This window comes from Carlito syrichta, unplaced genomic scaffold, assembly GCF_000164805.1.
Source record: "Carlito syrichta isolate Samal-C Ts95f unplaced genomic scaffold, Tarsius_syrichta-2.0.1 Scaffold305694, whole genome shotgun sequence".
Taxonomy (NCBI): domain Eukaryota; kingdom Metazoa; phylum Chordata; class Mammalia; order Primates; family Tarsiidae; genus Carlito; species Carlito syrichta.
In genome coordinates, this window is record NW_007249790.1 from 162072 (window position 1) to 187773 (window position 25702).

Here is a 25702-nt window from a genome sequence, read left to right on the forward strand (position 1 = left end):
ACACACACACACACACACACACACACACACACACACACACACACACACACGGGAAAAATGCCCCCACCCCCATCCTGGGCCCTAACAACATACTTCTTTATCAGAGGTTCATTGTCAATCAATTAGCCCAGGCAGCAGGGGTCTGTAAGGTGGGGGCCCCCAGGGAAACAATGGGCAGCCCTGTGTATTACTATTTAATCACTTTTGCTAAATAAATAGAGCAGCCCTGAGGTGCTGTCATGTCGAGGGAATTTACAACCAAAAAAACTTCATTTTTCATTGGTCATTACTTTTTTCCCTTCGGGACAAGAGAGGGTTATTACTGTAGCCTTAAGTTCCATCTTTGTGTTTCTGCCTTTGATTCCCACTCGGACCCTGCCACTTTCTGGCACTAATTTGTCAGGCCGAACAAAGAGGGGATTTGTGCCTCCTGTAAGGTCTCAATTAGGAATGGCTTCTGCTGTATTGTGTTCCATTCAGAGAAGACACAATGCCAGTAATTACAGGAATTTGCACTAAATGGCTGAAGAATTCACAGCAAAACTCTCCCTCGCTCCTTGGGTTTACCCCTCCCAAGGGCTGGAGCGAAAAGAGGAAAGCAAAAAGCCCTTAATGATAGAGAGATGTAATTACCAACAGAAATCCCAAGAGGTTAAACAGCAGCCAAAGGAGTAAAGCCATAAAAAGTGACAGCGTGAAACTGGTGGAGGGGATCCCGAGCCTTGCTGTTTTTCTTGCTGTGTCTTCAGTTAACACGATCAACTTCCATTCTGAACCAGGAACGCTGCCCCACAGCGCGCCATCCAATTTCATCTCCAGATTACAAAACAGGCACACAGGAACAGTTTCAAAGGTGGGCTTTCCATCTCTAGTTACACCTATAAACAAGTCCTTGGCCCTTTTATTATAGTGGTCAATGCTAGGTTCTTGATTGCTGGAAAATTACAGGACAAATATCTGTGTGCCAGTGCCAAGAAAACCATGTAAATAGGTAGGTCCACGTGTCAAATTCCTAAAGAAGACAGAGCAGTTTAGAAAGGAGGGCTAAGTTCTAGTGTCCTATAGCACTATAGGGTGACCACAGTTCACAGTAATATATTGTTTCAAACTGCTAGAAGAAGGATATTGAATATTCCCAACACAAAGAAATGATAATGTTTGAGATGATGAATATACTATTACCCCTGACTGATCACTATAATTACAAGTATTACAATATCACTATGCACCCCACAAATAAGTATAATTATTGTGTCAACTAAAAAGTTTTTTAATAAAAACATTAAAAAATTAAAAAAAAAACAGAACTGCTGCCTTCTAATCCAATTTATACGGCATTTTTGTGAATAACCTAATTTAGAACCTTTTTTTTTTTTTTTGGAGTCGGAGTCTCACTCTGTCACCTAGGCTGGTGAGCAGTGGCACACTCACAGCCACCACTTCAGCCTTCCAAGCAGCTGGAACTACAGGCGTGCACCACCACGCCCACCTAATTGTTTTAAATTTATTGTAGAAACGAGGTCTCGCTATGTTGACCAGGCTGGTCTCGAACCCATGGGCTTAGGCAATCCTCTCGCCTCTGCCTCCCAAAGTTTGTGCTGGGATGACAGGCATGAGCCCTAGCGTCCGGCTTTAATTTAGAACCTTACAGGTATATACTTTATAAGTATTTTTAATAAGCTGTGTAGTCATTTGTTCTAGCCTTAAAATGCCACCAATTCCCCATTGTCAAACATTCTAAACCCCAGCCACCAGTATTTTGCGAAAGCGTGCTTCATTTTCTGCTACAGAGGTGTCCCTGGAAAGGTGTACTAAAGCACCACCAATTAACTGTTCCGAAATGCCATTCCCATCATGGCATATTCAAGAACCTCCCGTGACTTCAGGGTCAAACATCAAGTTCAGCCTTAGCAACTGCCTTCACTTTTATAGGTCAAAATGATGGAAACCTGTAATTTCCTATAGCTCTGCCAGGTACCACTTCTGACAGTTCTCTCATATCACACATGGGCCTCCCTTCTATGGCTCTAGTCACAGCTGCCCTTTGGCATTCATTAATATGATTATTTGATTCACTTCTTGTCTTCCCTGGTAGACTGCAAGTTTCCTGAGGGCAAGGATCACATCTGCTTTCCTGCAGCATTGACTCATCCAGGTGCACACAGTAAATGACAGAATGAAGCAAAGAGCTTAATTTTCAAATTTCAGTGAGTAGGACCAGCAAGCGTAAAGGCCCTGGAAGCGGCACGAGCATGGTGGGCTCCAGAATCAGCAAGAGACCACTGTGGCAGGGGCTTCCCAAGCGGGCAGCAGCCATGGAGCTGGAGAGGAAACCATGGAACACTCACATGTATTCAAACACAACTGTCAAAAGTCCAAGTTTGAGCTTAAGAGATGCACAGTTCATATGGGCATCTCGTTCATAGTCATAGCCTCAGGCATTTGGGGATGGTCATGGTCCATTTCTGCCGCAGGGGTTAAGTTTTAAAGAAGGATATAATGAATTCTTCACTTACAGAAAGAATTTAAAGAAATAGGGCCAATTGCACCATTTTATAGATTTAAAAGTCAACATTTGTGGTTTCTCTGAATATCAAGTACATGACATCATAACAAGAGCTACTCAGTGCAATCTTCTACTTTTAAAGTTCATTCATCCAAATTATTTAAAGGGGAAGGAACTTTAAAAACTTATAGTCTAAAGAGGTACAATAAGACTATGAAATACAGTGAATCAGCTTCTCCTTAATACATCAAATGATATATAAAGCCAAAACTTACTAAAAACAATGTACTGGACTTTTTGGTATTTTGGAAAGAGGAAACATGCTACACGACCAGCTTTTTCATGGAAGGTGTGTTTTTATGAGGATGCAAAGCTATGGGACATAGGTACGAAAGGAAGGAGCAGCTGGTTCAGATTAACCACTTTTGTGGGAAATACAGATTCATTTTTAAAGTTCCATCCACTGTAATAATCTTTGATATAATGAACAGCCTCCCAAGTAAGTTTAAAAAAAACATCCAGTGGCTTACCAAGTTTTTGTCTTTTTCTTTTGAGATTCTGCCCCCTACAGGAGATCAAGCATTCTTACCTGAGGTAGAAAGCCAACATTCAAGCAGGGTACTAAGAACAACGAAAAGCAAACTGGTAAACCACAAGGATCACAAAGCAAACGGATGCAGCATTTTCTGGTGGAAGAAGGGGTATTAGGATACATAGAGAGAGACAGCTTTGGAGTGTGCCACACTGCACAAATGAAGACTTCTCCCCACCCCAAATTAGAAACCGGCCTCAGCCCCATGGATTAGAACTCCAAACCAAAGCATGAGGGGTCAAAGCCAAGCAGAGCAAATGAGGTCTAGACTGTGTCATAATCCCCGGATTCCCCACCACCATCCTTCCCCAGCCTCTCCTCCACCAGCCAAACCTAGTGAGCATGACATTTGAAAGCAAACGGGGCATTCTATAACACAGAACCTAAAGCAGCTGCCAGAAAGTTCTATTCCTGTTCATTAGATAATACGTTTCCTTTTCTTTTCCACTTAGCCTCCTTCTCCTTGGCTCTTTTACTCACCTTTCTTTGTCTTTTTCCTGTTTTCATTTCTCCAACGCTGAATGCAGTGGGCTTGCTGAATGGCACCCTCTACCCACATTTCTCCTTCCTCTAAATGCTAGCATGCCACCCATGCAGGACAGAAGGTGGGCAATACCCATTCTATCAGGAGGCAAACTTCTGAGCGGAAGGTGAACTAGGCGACAACTCTGTGTGACACCTGAGACTTTTCTTCCTTCCTTCAGCTGCTCCAGTCTCTAAGCTGAACTCTCCTCGCTTACCACAATAACACAACAGATTTGTTGACCCTACAGCAATCCAAAGCCACAGAAGTGCACAATAATTCTGGGAAATCTAGAGGTAAATTACTTAATAAATTGAATACCTGAACTTTGAAACTTATACACTAGTATAGGATGAGACTAAAAGGTCAGCAATTTCTAAGAAGAAGAACTACACAAAAACTCATGTCTCCCTATGTTAAAACCATTTTCCAAAAGTACCTGGCTGTCAGAACACAAGGTCTCTCCCATCTACAGACATATGCATATAGCCCAGTATGGCGTCTTAACAGGAATAGCACTTTTGATCTCTCCAAGCCCACCCGCAAGTTTCTGTCCATAGTCCCACAGTGAGATTACAGACCCCCGAGTCATGTCCACTTTGTGGTTCATTCTCACATAGCACTTGGAAGCCCTGCCTTCCAGGAGGCCCAGGCCTGCAAGACTCAGGGCAGCTGCACATCACTGCCCAGCTTTAGCCGCCTCACATCTTCTGGCAAGGCTGGCTTTCTAGAGTCTGCCTGAACAGCATTCAACAAGGCCAAGATCAATGACAGGTACTGACTGCGGACATTCTCTCGCCTAACGATTGTCCATAGTCAGCTCCGGGCCTGAATGTCTCTTGGGAGACAGTCTGTGACAGCCATCTTCACAGTGACCTTTGTTCAAGAAGGCAGAGGGAACAGAATCACAGTGGCCTCAGGAGGCCTGAGTTCCAGTCTGCTTAGGCTTCAGTCATGTCATTTTGATTTAATGGGGTACATCAGAGCTGCTTTTATTTATTCACCCGCATGGGATGAGGATGGGTGGGTGTTTTAACACGGCCAACTCCTTGGAGGAGAGAGGCTTCTTATGAACAGGAAGTACCCATGACCAGCCTATTGAGGGGATTTTTTAAGTGAATTCCCAGTAGAGGGTTCAGGATTATTCTTTAAAGAGCTTAAGGCTGAAAATCTGCTTCATACCTGCACATTTGAAACTCTGAGCAGTGAGTCCTCGTTCCAGAGACAAAGTCGTCAGAATGCTCAGGAAGCTGGTGGTCACAGACTGGCGCTTGTTCTTCCTGAGTTCACGCCCACCCGCCGGATCCGAGGGCTTGCTCCTCAGCGTGACTTGCAGGTTTTGCTCTGAGCTCCTTGCCACATTGGCAGCAGTTCTCAGAGCCTCCATCCACTCCTGAGCCCTCTGTCGGGTCTCAGCTCGGAGGCGGAGCACATCTTGGGGGAAAATGACTTGAAAGCAAGAGTCACAGCTGTCCAGGTTGTCCGCCTGGACAGCCAGACATACATCCACGTTGTAGCTCAGCAGCGGGTGCTCATCCAGCTTGCCGGGCTGAAAAGCCAGCAGGCAGGCCCTGCTCAGCACAAACGTACATGCCCTCCAGTTGTTCTGCACGGTCAGCCGGTAGAGGGTCCCCGATTTGAGGATGCTGTGGCACTGTCTGGGGCTAGCCACGGTGGGGGAGGGCAGCAGCAGCCCACTGGCTCGCCTTGGCAAACAACGACTCTGTGTGCAGTCAACATGGTGCTGGCCTGGTGAGCTGGCCAGCTCGTCCTGCCGTCCTACGTACCCCGGCACGGCCATGTGCACGACTTCCCACAGCTTCTGCCCCCAGTCCAAAGCCTCCCACGGCGACTCTGCCTTTAGCTGTAGCTGGGAGTCGTCATGCAAAACGGTGTCCACCATCCTGGCCTCCAGGTTGCCCAGAACAGATATGCTCTGGAAGTGTGAGAGCTGGAACGCTGCATGAGGGTTCTGATTCCCACTGCTGTCAAGGCTATAGAAGCACAAGCTGTAGGGCGAGAGTTCTGCATAACAGCTCTGCCAGCAGCTATCATGGTCCTTCCTAATCTCCAGGTAACCCTTCTTCAGAATGTTTGGGAACATCTGCTTATGTTCTAGAAAGAAAAAAAGTATTAATTAGTTATGAGAAGGCAGCTGCAAGAAGTCAAACAGATCAGAGGTAGACAGCCTCTGGTTCAAATGAATCAAAGTAAAAGTAGTGAAATCCCAAGACTGGAATTGGCAAGATGTAGCCGGAGGGAAATCCCAAGTCTGAAAAGCCGGACTAGAGTGGAACTACAAGTCCAAGAGTGAGTGAGTACAGGACATGTGACGCCAATGTGACATGCAGAGGTCTATGAGGAAAGCAGAAACCGTGGAACAACAGTGACCAGTCACGCCCTGAGGGTCTAGGAACCAGCCACACTTTGCCAGGTTCCTTGTTTTCTAGGTAACACCCTACAGTGTACCAGATACATGAAAGAGCTTTCCTTCTGCCACCTGACTTAACTAGTGGCCAATGCTTCTCTCTCTCCTTAAGTTGGCAAAGCCAGGAGGGGTCAGTGGAAAGGAAAGGGCATAAGGTATGCTGCTCACAAGCTCCCACTTCTCAGACACCATCAGCAGCCCTCAAGGCTAGTCGCAGGCCTTTTGTCTAGGAACCAGTTCTCTAGGCTTGACCCAACTGGCCCACATTTCAAGTCTCTGCTTAGATGGCAGCTGTACCTCCAAGCCTGACATGCTGTTTCTTGGTTTGCAATGCTCCTTCCCACTGTTTCAGTCAAGAACCACATGCCTACCCTCGTTCAGAAAAGGGTGTGTCCAGCCTCCCTCCCCACCACCTCACCCACACACGTGTCCCCCTGGGTGAGTATGACAGACACACTATTCCTCGACCCTGGGCTCTTAGTAGCTTATTTAAATGTCGGAACAAATAAAATAAATTTAATTTTTCTTAAGTCTGTCTTTCCTACTGGACAATAATCTCCACTGAGAGCAGGGGCGAAGTCTCTCTTCATCCTTACATCACAACATATGGAACAATGTCTGGTACACAGTAGGTGCTTAATAAGTACTTGGTGAATTAGAAATAGAGCTCCTAGCATAATGCTCAGCACACAGTAGGTATAACCCCCCCCTCCTCTTTTCTCCCTTCCTTCCTGTTTTGCAAGTTTATCTACTCATGCTATTGTAAATCAATGGTTAGCTGCAATATATACCAGTTTAGTGCTTGAATAAAAGGAGACTGCCACTTGAGAGACTGACTGCTACTTTTATCAGACATGAAAATGACATCCATGCAAGAGAGAGTACGCCTCCCTAGCAGAGATTTTAATTTCGGGGATTTCTCTCAATCTCTGCTGACACACATTGGAGACAGTCATAAACTGATGGAGCCATTCTCCAAAGATAAGTCACACAGCCAGAAGGCACGACTTCTGCTTCTGGCTAAACAACGAAGGAGCAACACAGACCGAGATCTCAGAAAAGCAGACGGCAGAGAACAGGAGCAAAACAAGGCAAGGCAAGGCCAGTGCCACCAGTTTTGCATCTCCGGTCCTGGCGTTCGTGAGTTTTCCCGTGGCAACTCAAGAGCCATTCATTTCTTGCAAGCCACACTCTTCCCTATGTAGAGGAGATAATGTGTTCGCAGGCTATCTTTCCCTCCTGATAATGCAATAAGGGAAGCACCACTGCCACCTCTCCCTCTCATTTCCATCAAGCACTGAGGACAGGCCAACCTTTTCCGTAATAAGACTTAAAGCCGTGTCTTCCTCTGTTCCCATCCTTCTGTGATCCGTTGGATCAGCGGAGTCCCTGAGCAAAATTAAAACCCTCTCTCTTGCTTTTAGCTAGAAACTTTCCTCTCCTCTTCTTACCTTTTTGAGAGCTCTGAACAACAGTTCCCAGGAATTAGAAATGCTACTTTAGTTGGCCCCAAACCAGCGACAAACCCAACTAAAACCTCACTTTTTCCTGACCGTTCAAGCAGGGGGCAAGTGTCAGCTTCTGGGCACTGAGTGAGAAGTGCCAGGGAATCTCCACAGTGCACTGCCTTAACGCAGGTGCTGCACCGTGTCCCAACATTGCTTCTGCACTCACTATGTTTCCTGCCTTGGTTCCTCTACCTCAGCATCCGCCCTCTCTCAACGGTACGTTAAGTGGAGACAGAAGAGAAAGGGTGTCCGTCATAAAAAATGGCCTATTCTTATGGGCTGTTTGTAGTATCATTACTTGAAAATAATAATTAAGAAGAAGACAGCAAATGTGATCAGGAAACAATTCTCTTGGGTGCCTATTTTTATCTGGAGGGCCTGTTTATAACATACCTTATTAATATTTTGCGTGTGAAGTACGCATTCTTTGATTGTAGAGGATTATCATTTATCTTTAATCTCTAACAACTGCTACTTTCTACTAGATCTGAAGTTTATTTTTAATAATTTTGCAAATGACAAATCGGAAACTATATATTTAAATCTAAGCTCTCATTAATTTACCATACTTCAACTTTTGTTTTCCCCAGACCATTTCTTTTTCTTTTTTTAAGTTGGAGCCTCACTCCATCGCCCAGGCTGGAGTGCAGTGGCACACTCACGGCCACCCCAGCGTTGACCTGCTGGGCTCCGGCAATCCTTCCGCCTCAGCCTTCCAAATAACTGGAACTACAGGCAAACGCCACCATGCCCAGCTAATTTTTTAAATTTATTGTAGAGACAAGGTCTCGTCAAGTTCCCCGGCTGGTCTCGAACCCGTGGGCTCAGGCAATCCAACCCGTGGCCTCAGCCTCCCAAAGTGCTGGGATGACAGGCTGAGCCACCAAGCCCTGCCCCCAGGCCATTTCAACAGTTTTATTAACTCTACACATATTCTTTTAAAATGTTCAATTTCTCCAGGCACGGTGGCTCACGCCCATATCCCAGCACTTTGGAAGGCCGAGGTGAGAGGACTGTCTGAGCCCACGGGTTTGAGACCCGCCTCGGCAACTTGGTGAGACCTCATCTCTACAATAAATCAGAAAGTTAGCCGGGCATGGTGGCACATGCCTGTAGTTCTAGCTACTTGGAAGCCTGAGATGGAAGGATCTCCTGAGCCTAGAGGGTCGAGGCTGCGGTGGCCGTGAGTGTGCCCCTGCACTTCAGCCTAGACGACAGAGTGAGACTCCAACTCAAAAAAATAAATAAAACAAAATAAAATAAAATGCTCAATCTCACAAATGAATGACATCATAAAATCATGAATTGAATAATGATTTCACAAACGAGTAACACGATCACAAAGGAAAATGGCTGACCCTTGAACAACACCGGGCTGAAATGCCTGGGTCCGTCACGCCTGGATTTCTTCCCTTTTCTGACACCCCTGGAGCAGCAAGACTGCTCCTCCTGCCCCACGTGCTCACGGGAAAGGCACTGAGGATGAAGACCTCTGCCGTGGCCCGCTTCCTCTTAAGGAGCAGTGAGGACATTTTCTCTTCCCTGGGATTTTCTCAATAACATTTTCTTTTCTCTAGCCTACTTCATTGTAGGAATACAGTATATTACATATATACTGTACACACACACATATATATAACATACAAAACATGCTTTGATTGTTTATGTTATCACTAAGGCTTCTGGTCAATAGTAGGATATTGGTAAAGTCTGGGGGGAGTCCAAAGTTACACCTGGATTTTTGACTGCAAAATGAATCATATTACCTAATACCATAAGTGACTCAGATAGGATCACTGACAAAGATTATCACTATTTGCCCACAAAAATAGAGAAAGATTTCAAAAGCATCAAAGACCTAAATGTAAAACCTCAAATTATAAGAATCATAGAAAACTCAGGAGACACCCTTACAGAAATTGGAACAGGCAACCAATTCCTGATCAAAACCCCAGATGCCCATGCCATAAGAGATAAGATAGACAAGTGGGACCTCATCAAACTGAAAAGTTTCTGCAAAACAAAAGAAACCATCAAGAGAGTGGGGAGACAGCCCACAGAACGGGAAAAGATATTTGCCAACTGTACATCACTGTATATCCTTCAAAGGTCTAACATTCAGGATTTACAAGGAACTCAAATGCACTGAAAGGAAAAAGACAAACAGCTCCATTAAAAAATGGGCAAAAGACATGAATATACACTTCTCAAAAGAAGATATATGAGCAGCCAATAGACACATGAAAAAATGTTCAACCTCACTAATCATCAGAGAAATGCAAACCAAAAGTACACTGAGATACCACCTAACTCAGTATGAATGACCACCATTAGTAAAACAAAAAACAACAGATGCTGGAGAGGATGCAGAAAAAGGGGAACACCTCAACACTGTTGGTGGGCATGCAAATACAAACTAATTCAACCTCTCTGGAACACAATGTGGTGATTTCTAAAACTAGAAACTGACCTTCCCTATGACCCAGCAATCCCCTTCTGAGAATATACCCAGAGGAACTCAAATCATTCTACAAAAAATATACTTGCACATGCATGTTTATTGCAGCACTATTCACAATAGCAAAAACATGGAACCAAACCATGCTGCCCATCAAAACTGGCCTGGATTTTTAAAAGTGGTACACATATACAATGGAATATTATGCAGCCATAAAGAACAAAATTATGGACTTCGCAACAACTTGGATGGATTTGGACTCTATCATACTCAGTGATCTATAGAAGCAAAGAACTGAGTACCACATGTTCTCACTCATAAGTGGACCGTGAACACCTATCAAAATACTACAAAAAAGGGATTAGCAGTAGCAGGACACTGCTGGGTGGGGTGGAGGGGGAGAGGCACATAATATTAATAAGAGTGCCTGATCCTAATCCAGGAGAAGTGAGGACCAGTGGGAGGCCCGAGACTTCACCTGCACCTAAACCACTTAGACCCGTAATCCTCACATACACCCCACAACTTCAAAATTAAATTAAAATTTAAAAATAGAGGAAGAGAAGCGAGATGAATCACTGTGCCTGAATGTCCTATGAAAACCATGAGACAATTTCCTCACGAGAAAGAAAACCAGAACTGTCTGTGTCCCACTGCTTCCCATTGTGGCTGGTGTGAAGACCTACCTCCTCCCCGCCTTACGAAGACACCCTCCCTTTCCTCCTCACAGCACCGGGGCTGTGGCTTCAGGGCAACGTATGCCCTACCGAAGAGAAAGAAAGGGTCTCCCTGACGCAGCTGACTTACTTCCCTGCTGCCAGCCCACAGAGTTCCTCTTTTGTCATTGTTTCCTCTATCTGTTCTCAAAAAAGCTTCCATCCTTCAGCAAGACCAAGACCTCTTTCTTCGTGGCTAACCTTGGGGCCTCTCACAATCCTCCTCTGGCTAAAGGCCTCCCCAGGCCCTGAGGTGACACACAGAAGCGTCTACACTCCTTAGCATGGCTTAAACATTTCATGATGGACAATTTCAAACACACTCGAAAGCAAGTAGAGGAGTAAATTGAATACTGGATATTCAGCACTCAGCTTTAAAAATCATCAAGTTTTTGTCACTCTTGTTTCATCTCTCCCACCCCTCTCCAACTTTTGCTTTTTTTCTTGGAATGTTTGATAGCAAAGTACAGATGTTTTATCATTTCACCAGTAAATACTTCAGGCTATTGCTCTAATCTAACATAAGATTATATATATATATATATATGATACCCTTTCACACCCAACAAAATTAATAACTCTTTATCTAATACCAGTCTGTGGCTAATTCTCCCAGGTTGTCTCAAACATTTCTTTAATACAGATGGCTTGTGCAAATTAGTTCATATGTTGATTTGTTGATATGTCTTTTAAGTTTCTTTAAATCTATAGCGGTTCCCACTTCCTCCTTTTTTACACACCATATATTTATTGAAAAAATTGATTCTTTTTTTTCCTGTACAATCTTCCACACCCTAGATTTGGCTGGGTGTATTTTCACGGCATTGCTTAAACGTTCTTCTGTTTCCGTGGTTTCTGTCAACTGCAGCTTGGATCAGTAAGTCTTTGGTTGTTATTGGGTTTTCCTTTTCCTTTTGCTAGAATATGTCACAGGTGGCTGTCCCACTTTCCGGGATGTGAGATTAATTTGGGGGTTTAGAGTGCACTGGCCCGGCCCCTCACACAGGGCTGCTGCTCTTCCAACCCACCCCTCAGTCAACCCAGCCCCAGTCAGCTGTTTCTCTGCTCCCCGCCATCAGCCTCCAGGCATTTTCTCCCACAGTACCCTGCCTAGATTTCCCTTCATCTTAGCCTAATCACATTCTCCTTGTGCTTGAGGCCTAGGATCAAATCTCACCCGTTCCTGAAGCCTTTCTTCATCTCCTCTAGTTTAAAACAACTGTCTTTCTCTGAACCCCAATGGTTCTATGTCTACACACTCTGATGACTCATAGTATTTTTGTCTTATGTTTCAGATAGTATTTTGTATTTATCCCCTATTTGTCAAATTTTGTAATAAAGTTATTCAGAAAATCAGCATGAAATGCAAAGAGAAAAAAAAAGTTTCTACCTCCACACCCTGGTACCCACAAAATCCTCCTGCCCAGACTGTGCAGGTTTGATATGAGCCCTTTAGATATTTTCTATAAATATATATAGATTAAGTAATTAGTTATATTCACATATATTAGCATATCTAATTACTGAACTATTTTATGCCTTCATTTTGTTTACTTTATAAAATTTTGCCTTTTTAAAAAACACCATTTTTAGGCCAGGAGCAGTGGCTCACACCTGTAATCCCAGCACTTTGGGAGGCCAAAGTGGGAGGACAGCTTGAGCCCAGGAGTTTGAGACCAGCCTAGGCAACACAGCGAGACCTCATCTCTACAAAACGTCCAAAAATGAGCCGGGTCAAGTGTACCTGCATAATGAGCATCTGTATGCCTAACCCTTAATTGTACCCTTATCTTTAAAATAAAAAAATTTTTTTAGAAAAGAAAAAAGAAATGAGCCAGGTATGGTGGCGCATGCCTGTAGTCCCAGCTACTCAGGAGGTTGAGGTGGAAGGATCTCCCTAGCCCAGGAGGTCGAGGCTGCAGTGAGCCATGATCATACCACTGCACTCCAGCATGGCTGACAGAGTGAAACCCTGACTCAAAATAAATTAAATTAAAGGTAATTTAAAAAACACCATTTCCAGATCACAAAAAATGAGACAATTAGATACCTAGTTTCCCTGGAAAATGTGGACTGCCTGAGTCAGCACAAAGAAAGAACCCACAAGAAATAGGATTCCAAAGATCAGGCAATAGTTGGAATGGGAGACAGAGAGCAATATTTTAATGTTTTCAAATCACTCAAAAGTTCAGTGGTGCCAACATTCCAAATCAAATTATCTAGAGAATGTTTTAAAAAGCACAAGTTATTATGACAAGATTAATAAAAGGGAAAGGAAGCAAAGCAGAAAGGGGAGGGAGTGAGTGGTCATAGCACTCCAGGAGAACACTCTGGACAGGCTCACCAGGACAACCTCTCTGTCAAAGCTGACACTTCCTTCACTCAATCACCCTTCTTTTAAGATTCTCTGCAGGTTATCTAGACTATAGTTAGCCTTACGGATAGACACTTCTAAGATCTAGAAGTCAGGGAAACAGGATTTACAACTCAGGATTTACGGGGTCAAAGACAAGGAAGCCAAGCAATTGAACCCACATTTACTGAGCACCAACTATCTACAAAGCAGGGCACTGAGCTTTGTTGGAGACGCAAGAGTGAGAGAAGTTCTTAAGGTGCTTACGATTTGGTTGTGGGAGATGACTGCAATACAGACCTCTGCACCAACGCAAATTGATTAGCACAAGATAAAAGGAAAAACAATGTCACTTCAGAACAAAAACACTCCTTTGATTTGGCCTGTCTTCATGTACAGCCAATGCCAATGATCTGTCCTCAACGCTGTTGTTTCTTGACGCCTAGGCCCCTTTTCTGGCTTCCAGACTGCAGTGCCGCTTGGTTCAAGCTCATCCTTCGGCTTGGCCCAGCTGCCACCAGCACTACCCGGACAGCCTAGAGCATGGGAGAACGTGAAGACTCCAGAGAGACCCAAAGCTCCCGGAAGCCGTCCACCCGCCAGCCCCACTCGTCCTCCAGGGCTGCACACCTCTCGGGGCTACTTCCACCCTGGGCTTCCAGACTCCACACTAGCCCCACGACTCTAATTCCAGGGGTACAAGAGGGCTTCATCTCCGACAGACTGCCTTGCCCTTGGCTCCACCCACCCTCAGCCTCGAGTAACAGCCCTTTCCAGCAAAGTCTGAAGCGGAGACAGAAGACCATTTTCACCGACTGCCAGCGACTGCCTGGAACTCTGGACTGAGAAAAATGCCAAGACCACACCAGGACTTGGAGAGAGAGAGTGCTGGGATGTCACGGAGGCCGGTGAGGATCTGCCAGGCACTGGCCCTCTGGCTTTAGGGTCCTTATCAGCACCGCCCGTTGCCCTCTTTGACTCCAGAGACCAACTCTCTATTCCACAGCAGTGATACCTGGACCTTTGAGGACGCTGCACCGCCAGGTACTTATCGCCTCCAAACTGGCACCCTTTTGCTCGTCACACAGGCGTCTTCTCAGTCCATGCTGCCTCCACCATGAAACCCTCCCACCTCGCCCTTCCAGTCTCCTCCAAGAGGCACTGGACTCCTGGCGTCTCTAGATTCTGTGGTCAACAGTTAAAACCTGTTTTCTCTTACTTCTCTGATTTCCTTGCCAACTCGGGATCACCATCTACAGTCTCTGTTTAAGCCTCGAGAAGTCCTAACCAGGCAAACATACTCATATTGCTCACCTGCTATTTTATCTTTAATGCTGATCATCTGTTCTTGTACTCATTCCAGTGGATCCCAAACACAATCCCTGGAACAATTTTTCTATCCTGACTTTCCTCAACCACCTAATTATGATCTCTTTCTTTAAACACTGCATAAGCTCCTTTATACAAACTATAGTTGGCTTCACATCAGCAGCTCACTAACCAATGTCCTGCAGAAGTGCTGTGGAGCTCAGTGATCAAGGCCACAGCTGCTGGAGCCTACCAGCCAAAATTCAAATCCCAATTCTGCCCTTCCTGGCTGTGTGACCATGAGCAAATCACTTGAGTATCGGTTTCCCCTTATTCAAAGGGGGGCTATAATCATAATAATACCTTCCTCACTGTACTGTTGTGAGGGAAGAAATGAGTGCTCTTAGACCAGTGCCTGACAAGATGGAAGTATTCAACAGCTATTTCCTGTTTCAGTCACTCAGTGTTAAAAAAAAAAACTTCTTGCCTCTGTGTGAAACCTGACCCTTCCACTTCTGCTCTGGAACAACTCCTCCCTCCTCAAGAATCCCCTCCTGCACAACCATCTTGACGTTCTCCCTCTTTTCCTCCACCTTCCAGGGTCTTAAGTCTTGTGTATCACTTGGTTCTGCCTGTCCTGTGGCTCATCTGTCTCCTTCCTCTGGATTCCCGATTCTTGCAAGGCATCTACTTCTTGCTCCATGTGGTCTGGCCTCTGCCTACTGTTCTAACCTCATATCTTCTCACTCCAGCCACGATCCCTTCTTATGCTCCCTGACTAAGCCAAGCGCATTCCAGCTTCAAGGGCTCACTCTGGAATTCTTTCCTCGGCGCCATCGCCTGATTTGCCTGCCTCAATTCTTCACCTCAAAGATGCGGTCCTCAGTGAGTGTCCCCAGAACACTCAGGTCACAGAGCCCCTCTTGGGCCCTCTCCATCACACTACCATGATTTAGATCCTTAAACGAACTCCCTCCTCCAAGGGCAGGAACCTTGATCGCTCTCTCACCCCCACATGCCAGTGGCTGGTTCCATAAAGACTTGTTGACTGTATCGGCAAAGGACTATGCACTGGAATCCGTGGAGATACCAAAAAAATCCGACACAGATCCTGTCAAGAGAGTTTATAGTCCAGTAGGGAGAAAAGGTGGGTCCAAAAGTATCTTCACTGCAGAGCATGAAGGACTCAGAGCCTCCGACAAGCACGGCTAAAGGGCTCAGGACTTCCGAGAAGAAAGAAAGGGCTCCTGCCTGGAAAGGGCTCCTGTGAAAGTCTTGAGGAGGAGGTGGTGTTTGCGGTGGCTCTGAAGACAGGGCGGACTGGATGCCCCAGAAGCAGAAAAGGGAAAGGCCTTTGCTTGGCTCCTCCCTTTCCTTTCTCCAGTACACTCCATCCAGGCCCAACCACAGCCCTTATCTTCCTTGTCACAAGTCCCACTTTCTCTTTATTGCCACTGTCACCCCAATTCCAGTCGCCATCACCTCACACCATGATGTCCAGCAGAGCCTTCTACTCGGTTTCCATCCCTTCAATTCTCCCCCGCCTCCCAATCCATTCCATGTGCCTTCCTAAGGAGACCCAACAAAGAGCATCCCTTTGCCCAACCCAAGTTTTGAACCAATTGAGATTGACAGAGGGAGGTCAGAAACATGAAAATCAAAACACCCACTAGCTGGATGATGCAGCTTAGACGTGCAGCAACAGACTGAAACCCAGAACCTCACAGACGCCCCCCTGAGTCACAAGCCTCACTGGATAGCCACAGGCCTACCCGCCTCAGGGGCTGCCCACGAAAGGCTGACAGGGTGGAGGAACAGAACTGAAGGAGCAGACCAGAATTCACGCTTCTTGTGAGAAAGGCCGGGTTCCTCTCCTACGCTGGTCAATATGTCATTCCTCCTTCCCAGGATGGGGTATGCAGGGGTGGGAGAGGCCAAGAGTGCTATCTACAAGGAGACGTAATGCCAACGAAAAGGCGGGTCCCAGCTCGATCACCACCCTTCACCCCTACCAACTTCAAGATTTCTAATATACTATCATTCGTCCTCTCAAGACAGTCGAGTGCTTCTTGCCAAGCGTATCAAGTCCATCTGAACAGCTTCAAGTCCATCTGAACAGCTCTGAAGGTCCTCCACAGCCTCAGCCCACTCTTCTCCAAAGTGTTCCCCGGGTCAAGTCAGCCTCCGGTCCTCCCACACGCATGCTGTGTTCCCTCCACCATGGCTTTGCACTCAACCCTCCAAGTGTAGCTGAAATAGTCTTCCCTCAGTGAAGACTTCTCTGGCACTCTAAATCACATGCACTGCTCTTTTCTTTGCATTCCCTGTCAGTGAAACACAGTTTTCCAAGTCTATTTCTTTTATGCTATAGTACTCAACTATGTCTAAGCCAGAAACCCGGGGGAAAAAGCTAATTTTTAGACCTGTATTGTCCTCATGACAAGGCATGTAGAAAGGCAAAATTAACAAGATCCACATTAATCATGACACTGCTGCAAATGTCCACAGCAAAGAGGACAAAGAGAAAGACACCACGGGAACCAAGGCAGGACACGTCTTGCACATTTTAAATATGCTCACAGTCCCCACGGCAGTGCCGGCCAGTGTAGTGCACAGATGTTATCCCACAGATATTTGTTAACAAACTTATTCTAGTAGAAATGAACTAGGCTCAATAATATCCTTTCTACTTTTGTACGGCTACTTTAGAGACATTCTTTATGGGTAACATCCACTTTCACACCATGCTTACTCTTTGCCATGGTGAGTTTTTTGCTCTATTGCTCTAATCTACAGGAATTAGGTATAAAAGACTCTCCCATACTTAGGCTGTGTATCTTAGGTATAAATGGCACTCCATTCCTTATCTTTGTGCAGCCTACCAAATCAGAGAGACTTAGAGCCAGAGAGATCCTAGAAATCCCCCTGGCCCAGTCCCATCTGAGGCAGAACCCATCAGCTGCCCTTGCCATCAGAGCCCTAACTGTGTTCAGGTGTGGTGGCAACATGCTCAGGGACATGGCCCTTCCCCTGCTCCATGACAAGAATCACAGTTTGTTTAATCCAATTGCAGTAACTGTGTTTTCCTTGCCAGAAGTTGCCATGGGGTGAGGATGCCATTTGACCACTTTGAGGGTGTTGTGGGAAGCCTCCGGGAAAGAGACCCAGAGATACCCTGCTTTCCCTTCCTGACTTCGACTGTTGATATTTAAGAAAACCAACCTTGAGGCTGCTGTAGCCATCCTGTGCCAATGAGGGGAGAAAAGAGACATCACCAATATACTGAGGGCAGCAGAGCAGAAAGATAGAAAGCACGTCGGTCCCTGAGGACTCTGGGCCTTTTGTTAAGTGGTTATTGTATACAGTGTTTGACTCGCTCTCTAAGTGCCCAATGGCTGTATGTTAGATATACAAAATGAACACCATGATCAATGGCCTCTTAAATGCCACTTTTGGTTACACATTCTATTACATGCTTCTGAAAGCCTTCTAACTGACTTAACAGATTTGGAAAGAGGTTCCAGGCAGCAAAATGACTTGGCCACAAAGTAGGCAAATTGAAGTGGAACTCCAACCTCCAGACTTTCAATCTAGATCACACTGTGTTTTATTTGTAGTGGAAGGGATGAGTCCTGACCTTCCTCAGGCTTGAGAGGCAGTATGACAGAGCAGTTAGGTGCCATTTCTGGACTTGGGCCTGGCTTGGAATCAAGCCCTACCACATACTAGCTGGATGGCCTTGGGTGAGTTCAATTTCTCTAAGCCTCCATTTCCTCATTTACAAACTCAGGATATCATCTATCGAGCTAAACCACTGTGAATATTAAATAAGATAATGAATGAACGCTCATTAGCACAGGGCTGGGTATCAAGTTCACTCTCATTAAATGATAGCTCTTACTGACAGTGTTCATAATAATAACGAACTACATCCAACTTGTCTTGAGCCATAACTATGAAGAAAGGAAAGTCCTTTCCATTTTGAAAAAAACAAAACACAACTGTTCCATCCTGATTTGTAAGCACCAATACATAGAACTCAACTTTCCATGTGCTCAAACTTGGTACAGTACAAAGTTTTCTACAATTTGGTTAACATCTTCAAAAGATTGCCAATCTGATGTGGCTGATGAGAAGCAAGAAATCACCTGTCAGCACAGCAGACTAGAAAGTGCTGTGGGAACATAAAGTGAAAGAACAACATGATTTCAAGAGAGAAAAACCTGGAAAGGTCTTGGGAAGGATGTGGCATCTGACTTGGCCCTTGAAGGAAAATGGAGGAGTGCTGGGAAGTGTAGAGGGTAGGGAAAGTATTCTGGGATGAAGAGAGAGTGAGTGAAGGCCTAGGAACTTGAGAGCACAGATATTGCAACACGGCAAAAAGGCCGGGTGGAGGAAGCTATGGGACATGAGGCTGGGCGGATGCCTGGAGGCTTGATAAAGTTCACACTTGATTCTGTGCTAAATGGGGACCCAGAGTGGCATGAAAGGATCTGTTTTAGAAGACAGCTCTAGAGGCTGTGAAATTAGCAACAGTGGCTTTCCTTAACCAAAAAATTAATTACTTAATAGAACAAACAGAAAAAATACCAAACGCCTCATTTCAAGGGTTTCCATGTAGAAAGAAGTGTTAGGAATCAGAATGCAGGCTGTCAATGAGGCATACTGAGTTTCCAAATAGCTGCCACAGGCCAACATTCAATAGTGTGACCAATGAAAACTATACGACCATATAAAATCAATTTTATGTGACCTAATTCAGCAACTTCTTTGTACTAACTAATCTTGCTGAAGGGTGAATCATAAATTCAGCAAGAAACCATGTCCTGGTGACCTCACTTGTTCCTAACCTGCAGGAATAGTCTCATCTTTATTGGCTCCAAGGCTTCGGAGAAACGTCATAACTGAAAAATCAGTCATTTTAGTATAAATCCCAAATTTGGCTTTTTTTTTTTTTTTAAGTGAAAGGTGGGGGGAAAAGGGAACCGAAACAATAACAAAAAACCCAGGATAAAGAAACTATACTGCCATGGTGTTTCTACCCCTAAAGAAAATCTCTTCTTCAGACCTTCTGCTGAAGTACTCAGAACAAGAAAATATAGGCATAGGAATGGTACCAAGTCACCAGAAAGGAAAACCGATGCAAACAAAAGCTCGGTTGACCACTGCCCTTGCCAAGCAGATGAAAAAGTGAAGACAGTGGGGGAGAGAAAAGTAAGTCGGATTCTGGTAGTGTGTTGAATTTCAGAGCCTCTATAGCTCATGCAAAATATTTCTTTTATTTTTTTTATTTTTATTTTTATTTTTATTTTTTGAGTTGGAATCTCACTCTGTCACCCAGACTGGAGTGCAGTGGTTGCTCCCAGCTACCGCAACCTCGACCTGCTGGACTCTGGTGATCCTTCCGCCTCAGCCTTCCGAGTAGCCGGAACTATAGGAGTGCGCTACCACACCCGGCTAATTTTTGATTTATTGTAGAGATGAGGTTTCGTCAAGTTGCCCAGGCGGGTCTCGAATCTGTGGGCTCAGGCAATCCACTCACCTCAGCCTCCCAAGGTGCGGGATTACAGGTTGAGCCACCGAGCCCAACTTAAAGATTTCTTTTAAAATGTTTTATTTTAAAAATATTGCAATAGGTCAGGCTCGGAGGCTCAGCCTGTAATCCCAGCACTGTGGGAGGCCGAGGCGTGTGGATTGCCTGAGCCTGTGGGTACAAGACCAATTCGGGCAACTTGGCGAGACCTCGTCTTTACAATAAATAAAAAATTAGCTGGCTATGGTAGCGTGCGCCTGTAGTTTCAGCAACTTGGAAGGCTGAGGTGGAAGGATCGCCGGAGCCCAACAGGTTGATGCTGGGGTGGCCGTAAGTGTGCCACTGCACTCCAGCCTGGGCAACAGAGTAAGACTCCAATTCAAAAAAAAAAACTGCAATAGCAGAAGTAGGGTTATGAGGCACACAGAAATCTTTCTGTGTTAAATAATTTCAACCACACCTACATTTGCATCACAACTCTTTATCATTGATCTGACTACAGCAATTAACACCCACACCACTGTGAGCCAGGGTCCGTTCAAACCCACCCTGCAGCGATAAAATTTTAGAGTTGGAAAGGGTCGTGGAGATAATGTAGCCTGCCCCAGGAGGTTTGTAAACCAAAGGCAACTGACAACAAGGTGGTTCTTCCAAACTTACATGGTGAGTTAGGAGTAGAGTTGGGATAACTTGCACATTCTTCCCATATAGCCTCACCTTCCTCTACTCTGTGTCTATACTTAGAGGTGCAAGTATGTGTTTGTCTGGGTGCACATAGCCTATTTTTCCTATATATAACCTGTCTAATGTTCACATGTTCATATGACTTTTTATGTTCTTACCTTATGTTTATATTTAGATTGTAATTTTGTGATGTTAGGACCCTGTCTTCTTTATCCTATGGGAAATTCCTTGGCTCTCACGGGTGTACCAGTAAACAAATACAAGATGATGGAGATGCAGAGGGGAAACTGTTTAATGTAGATACCAGTCAAAAGCATGTCTTTATAGAACTAAGACCAGAGCGAGGACCAGAAATCAGCCATTCTGGCAGTGGGAACAGGACCTTCCTCAGGGCTAGTTCCCAGGCACACCTCACTCCAGCTGCCCAGGGCATGGAAGATGCTGGGATGGCAGCAAGGAGAGGAGTTGACCCTGAGGAAGCTCTGGTATCCACCCTCCACCTTGAAGTTCTTCGGAATAACTGCCTCTGCTCCCACCATGCCTTAGATCTGCCCCTCCCCATCACTTCCTGACCTAACCCTTTGATGGTACTATCCAGTCCTCAGATAACGCAGATAGTGTTAACCTAGGATGGATTCAAGCCAACCTCACAGACCTAAGACCCACTAGCAGCAGCCTGGCCTGCTAGCACAGCCAAGGTTCCTTCTTGGGAAGTCAGCCCGAGGTATGCCTCCGCCTGAGTCAGTGCAGTCTCCATGATGCATTCCAAATGGGACGCTCTCCAAAGACGGGGTAAAGCGCCAAAGCCCTCCTTCCATACTTGCAAGCCCATGGGGGCCAGTTCCCTTCCGCTCTCAGCATGGCCAACACTCAAGAGTGCGAGAGGCAAAGTGACAATCTTCCTTTTGAGGATTCACTGGTCCTCTAAGGAACTGTAACAAGCTCTGTGTCCAAGTATTTCAGTGAATATGTTAAATACAAGAAACAATCCTTGCTTAACTTGGACTGCTTTGGTGTGCCTCCATTTTTCCTAAACAGTGAGGGATTAATGTTTAATTAATTAATGTTAAAGTAATGCCCTGAGGGATTAATTTTAATTTAACATTATCCAGGTCTGTCTCTTTCACACTGATTCCCACCAACTACCCCCACCAGGAGTGACTGACAATAAGGTTTCAAAGTAGAGGGCTGTGGAGACGGAGGACCACTGGCTTCCAGAGTAAGGGCACAGCGCCAGCCTTGTGGTTAAGAGCATGAACTGACTGCCTAGGTTCAAATCAAGACCCCACTTCCCCCTTGTGGGAATTTGAGCACATTACTTAAGCTTTTGGTGCCTCAGTTTCATCATCCTTAAAATGGCATCAATGAACACCTATCATGGAAGTGTTATACAAATTAAATAACCTATGTAGAACTTAAAATAGTGCACAAAGTCTTAGCTGCCACTGCTGTTGCAATTGTTATTATTACTATTGTTATTATTTTTCCCTCCCTTTAAACCTGGCCTCTCTTACTTACCCTGAAGACAAATAGGGAGCTTGGGTGTTGGCTCTGACAGTAACAAACAGTTCACCTGCTTCACGTATTCTGTTCACACAGATTCTATTCCCACTCTAGGAAAGGTGTGGCCTTCAAGTCCAAAGCAATAGCTTCTCTAAAGAAGCACAATCAGGGGACAGGGAAAGCTGAAGAGGCATAAAGAATCGTCTCAGCCGGGCTCGGTGGCTCAGCGTGTAATCCCCACACCTTTGGGAGGCTGAGGTGAGTGGATTGCCTGAGCCCACGGGTTCAAGACCCGCCTGGGCAGCGAGACCTCATCTCTACAATAAATCAAAAAATCAGCTGGGCCGGGCTCGGTGGCTCAGCCTGTAATCCCACGCCTTTGGGAGGCTGAGGTGAGTGGACTGCGTGAGCCCGCGGGTTCGAGACCCACCTGGGCAGTGAGACCTCATCTTTACAATAAATCAAAAAAATCAGTGGGCGTGGTAGCGCATGCCTGTAATTCCGGCTACTTGGAAGGCTGAGGTGGAAGGATCGCCGGAGCCCAGCAGGTTGAGGCTGCGGTGGCCAGGAGTGGCCACTGCACTCCAGTTTGAGCGACAGAGTGAGACTCCAACTAAAAAAAAAAAAAAAAAAAAAAAAAAAATCAGCTGGGCGTGGTAGCGCATGCCTGTAATTCCGGCTACTTGGAAGGCTGAGGCGGAAGGATCACCGGAGCCCAGCAGGCGAGGCTGCGGTGGCCGGGAGCGGCCACTGCACTCCAGTCTGGGCGACAGAGTGAGACTCCAACTCAAAAAAAAAAAAAAGAATCGTCTCAGATGACTGCCAACCTCAGAAAGACCAGAGGGCAAATGATAATGATCTCCCCATGCTTTCTGCCCCCAAACAGCAGCCAGATCCTCTACAAGAGGAGCCCTAGCAGTGCCTGTGGGACCCCGGAGTCTAAGATGGGATCAGGAGCATTCTTCCAACACGAGAGTCACTTGCTAGGCCACACTCAGTCAGGAAGGGAAAATGAGAAGTGCTTGGTTTTTTCTCATCACACGGATAGTGCAGGAAGCATTTGTGGCAAAGCAACTCTTCCTTTTTCAGCACTGATGGCTGCTAAAGAGCTTCACAGACAGGCTGTGCAAGGTTTGAAATGCTAAATGCACAGTCCTCAGAAAAGAGGCTGGAGCCCTTCTTTTCTAGAAAGACACAAACCAGCTAAAGAAGTTGATGTTTTTAATTCACCACTTGATTATTACTAGAATTACATTCATCTCACTTTTTTAAAAGTTTTGAGCACATACTATGTTCAGAGCACTAAGTTAGATGTTGAAGATAAAACAACGCATAAGAGTCTCGGCTGAGAAGTAACTGAAAAAAAGAAAAGAGGAAAGAAACAACAACAGTGGGTAAGAAACAATCCCTTCTATCAGTGACCATAAACTCTGGTGTGGAAGAAAGAGTTGATCACAAATCAGCAGGACAGCGAGAATAAGTGGTCTGTTTCTCACTAACAAAGCAGTTAGTAACTACGAGAAAGTGTACTGCAGGAAGGCCAATTAAATAAATACTTATTGTGAGGAATAAATTCTCACAATTTTTTTTTTTTTTTTTTGAGTTGGAGTCTCACTCTGTCGCCCAGACTGGAGTGCAGTGGCCGCTCCCGGCCACCGCAGCCTCAACCCACTGGACTTCGGCGATCCTTCCGCCTCAGCCTTCCAAGTAGCCGGAACTACAGGCGTGCGCTACCATGCCCGGCTGATTTTTTGATTTATTGTAGAGATGAGGTCTCGCGGCCCAGGCGGGTCTCGAACCCGCGAGCTCAGGCAATCCACTCACCTCAGCCTCCCAAAGGCGCGGGATTACAGGCTGAGCCACCGAGCCCAGCCCTCACAATTTTTTGAAAGAGACTCTGCCAGAAAAAACCAGGAGTGATTGTGAGTGTCATCTTCATTCTCACTGATGAGTTTCAAATTCAGTTAGTAATAAACACAATAATATCATTAAATGTTCAAAACTTGTAGTCGGGCTCGGTGGCTCAGCCTGTAATCCCGCGCCTTTGGGAGGCTGAGGTGAGTGGATTGCCTGAGCCTGCGTGTTCAAGACCCGCCTGGGCAGCGAGACCTCATCTCTACAATAAATCAAAAAAAAATCAGCCGGGCGTGGTAGCGCATGCCTGTAATTCCAGCTACTTGGAAGGCTGAGGGGAAGGATTGCCGGAGTCCAGCAGACGCTGCGGTGGCCGGGAGCAGCCACTGCACTCCAGTCTGGGCGATAGAGTGAGACTCCAACTCCAAAAAAAAAAACCTTGTGTTAAGTGCCCTATGTCACACAGCTACCAAGTACTGGAGCAAGGGTTGAAACACCAGCAGTCAAGGTCTAGAATCAGAGCTTCTAACCAAAAACCTTGTTTGACTAGGCCTCTTCAGACAGGCTTGCCTATTACTGAAACAGTTGTCAAACCCTAGCACCTGTTGCCCTCTGGTATACCAGAAATCAATTGCTTCATACCCAAAGCAGCATTTTCCTCAGTGAGGCTCAAGAGCCCAGTTGTTCATGGACAACTGAGAAAGAAGACACAGTGGTCCTACCTAGTGAAGAAGACCCTTGAACTTGTGAGGGGAGGAAGAGCAGACAAAACCACTCTTGATAAGACTTTAAGCTGTGTTGAAAGTGAGCTCAGAAAAGCAGCTAGGTTTTAAAAAAAATGAGCATCAAAACATAAGGCCATCGCAGGAATGAAGCCCATAAGTAAGAAGGTGACAGAGATAGACACAAAACCAAGCTGGTCTCATCAAAAGAAACCCATTCAACTAAATTTTATTTCCTCTGAGAAGCCCCAGCCTCTCATGAACCCTGCTTAACTTCTGCAAGTCTGCAATTCCACAGATTGGCCTGACCCCAGATCTCCTGGGTTCTCATCTCCAGCTCTAGCCAAGATCCTACATTACCTCTCTCTGTTTCTGGCATGCTCCCTAGGAGAAACAATCAGCCTTTCTTCAATTTGGGTCTCTAATTTCAAAGGTTTTAAACTAAGCTTTACTCAAAGATCTTGGCTGATTTTGTCTAGTATACTACTGGATGTTGGCACACCCTTCTCAGATGCTTGTGAGAATACAGGAATCAGAGTGTGTGATCAGCTATGCCTCTGGAGCTCCCCCGATCATAGTCTAAGAATGAGTGGCCCTGCTTCCCTGCCCTTCGCCCAGTGAGCAATGAAAATATGATTTATCCTGTCTGCTCTGCAGAGCATGCCAGAAAGAAAAGGTGTCAGAAACTTAGCATACCATTTACCCAAGTTTGCTAATTCCTGTCTGGACATGTATCTTTTTTTGTTGTTGTTGTTTTTTTGTTTTTTTGTGTGTGTATTCTTTTTTTTTTTTTTTTTTTTTTTTGAGTTGGAGTCTCACTCTGTCGCCCAGACTGGAGTGCAGTGGCCGCTCCCGGCCACCGTAGCCTCGACCTGCTGGGCTCCGGCGATCCTTCCTCCTCAGCCTTCCGAGTAGCCGGAATTACAGGCGTGCGCTACCACGCCCAGCTGAGTTTTTGATTTATTGTAGAGATGAGGTCTCGCTGCCCAGGCGGGTCTCGAACCCGCGGGCTCG

General features: G+C 45.6%; 1 protein-coding gene across 1 annotated transcript in view; it reads right to left on the bottom strand.

The window, feature by feature from the left end:
- Window positions 1-25702, bottom strand: part of PLEKHM3 (pleckstrin homology domain containing M3) — a 161872-nt gene that overhangs the window by 132703 nt on the left and 3467 nt on the right. Inside the window, exon 2 of the mRNA XM_008062403.1 lies at window positions 4804-5736. Coding sequence (XP_008060594.1) covers window positions 4804-5736 — 933 coding nt within the window. The remainder of the gene's footprint in view (window positions 1-4803; window positions 5737-25702) is intronic.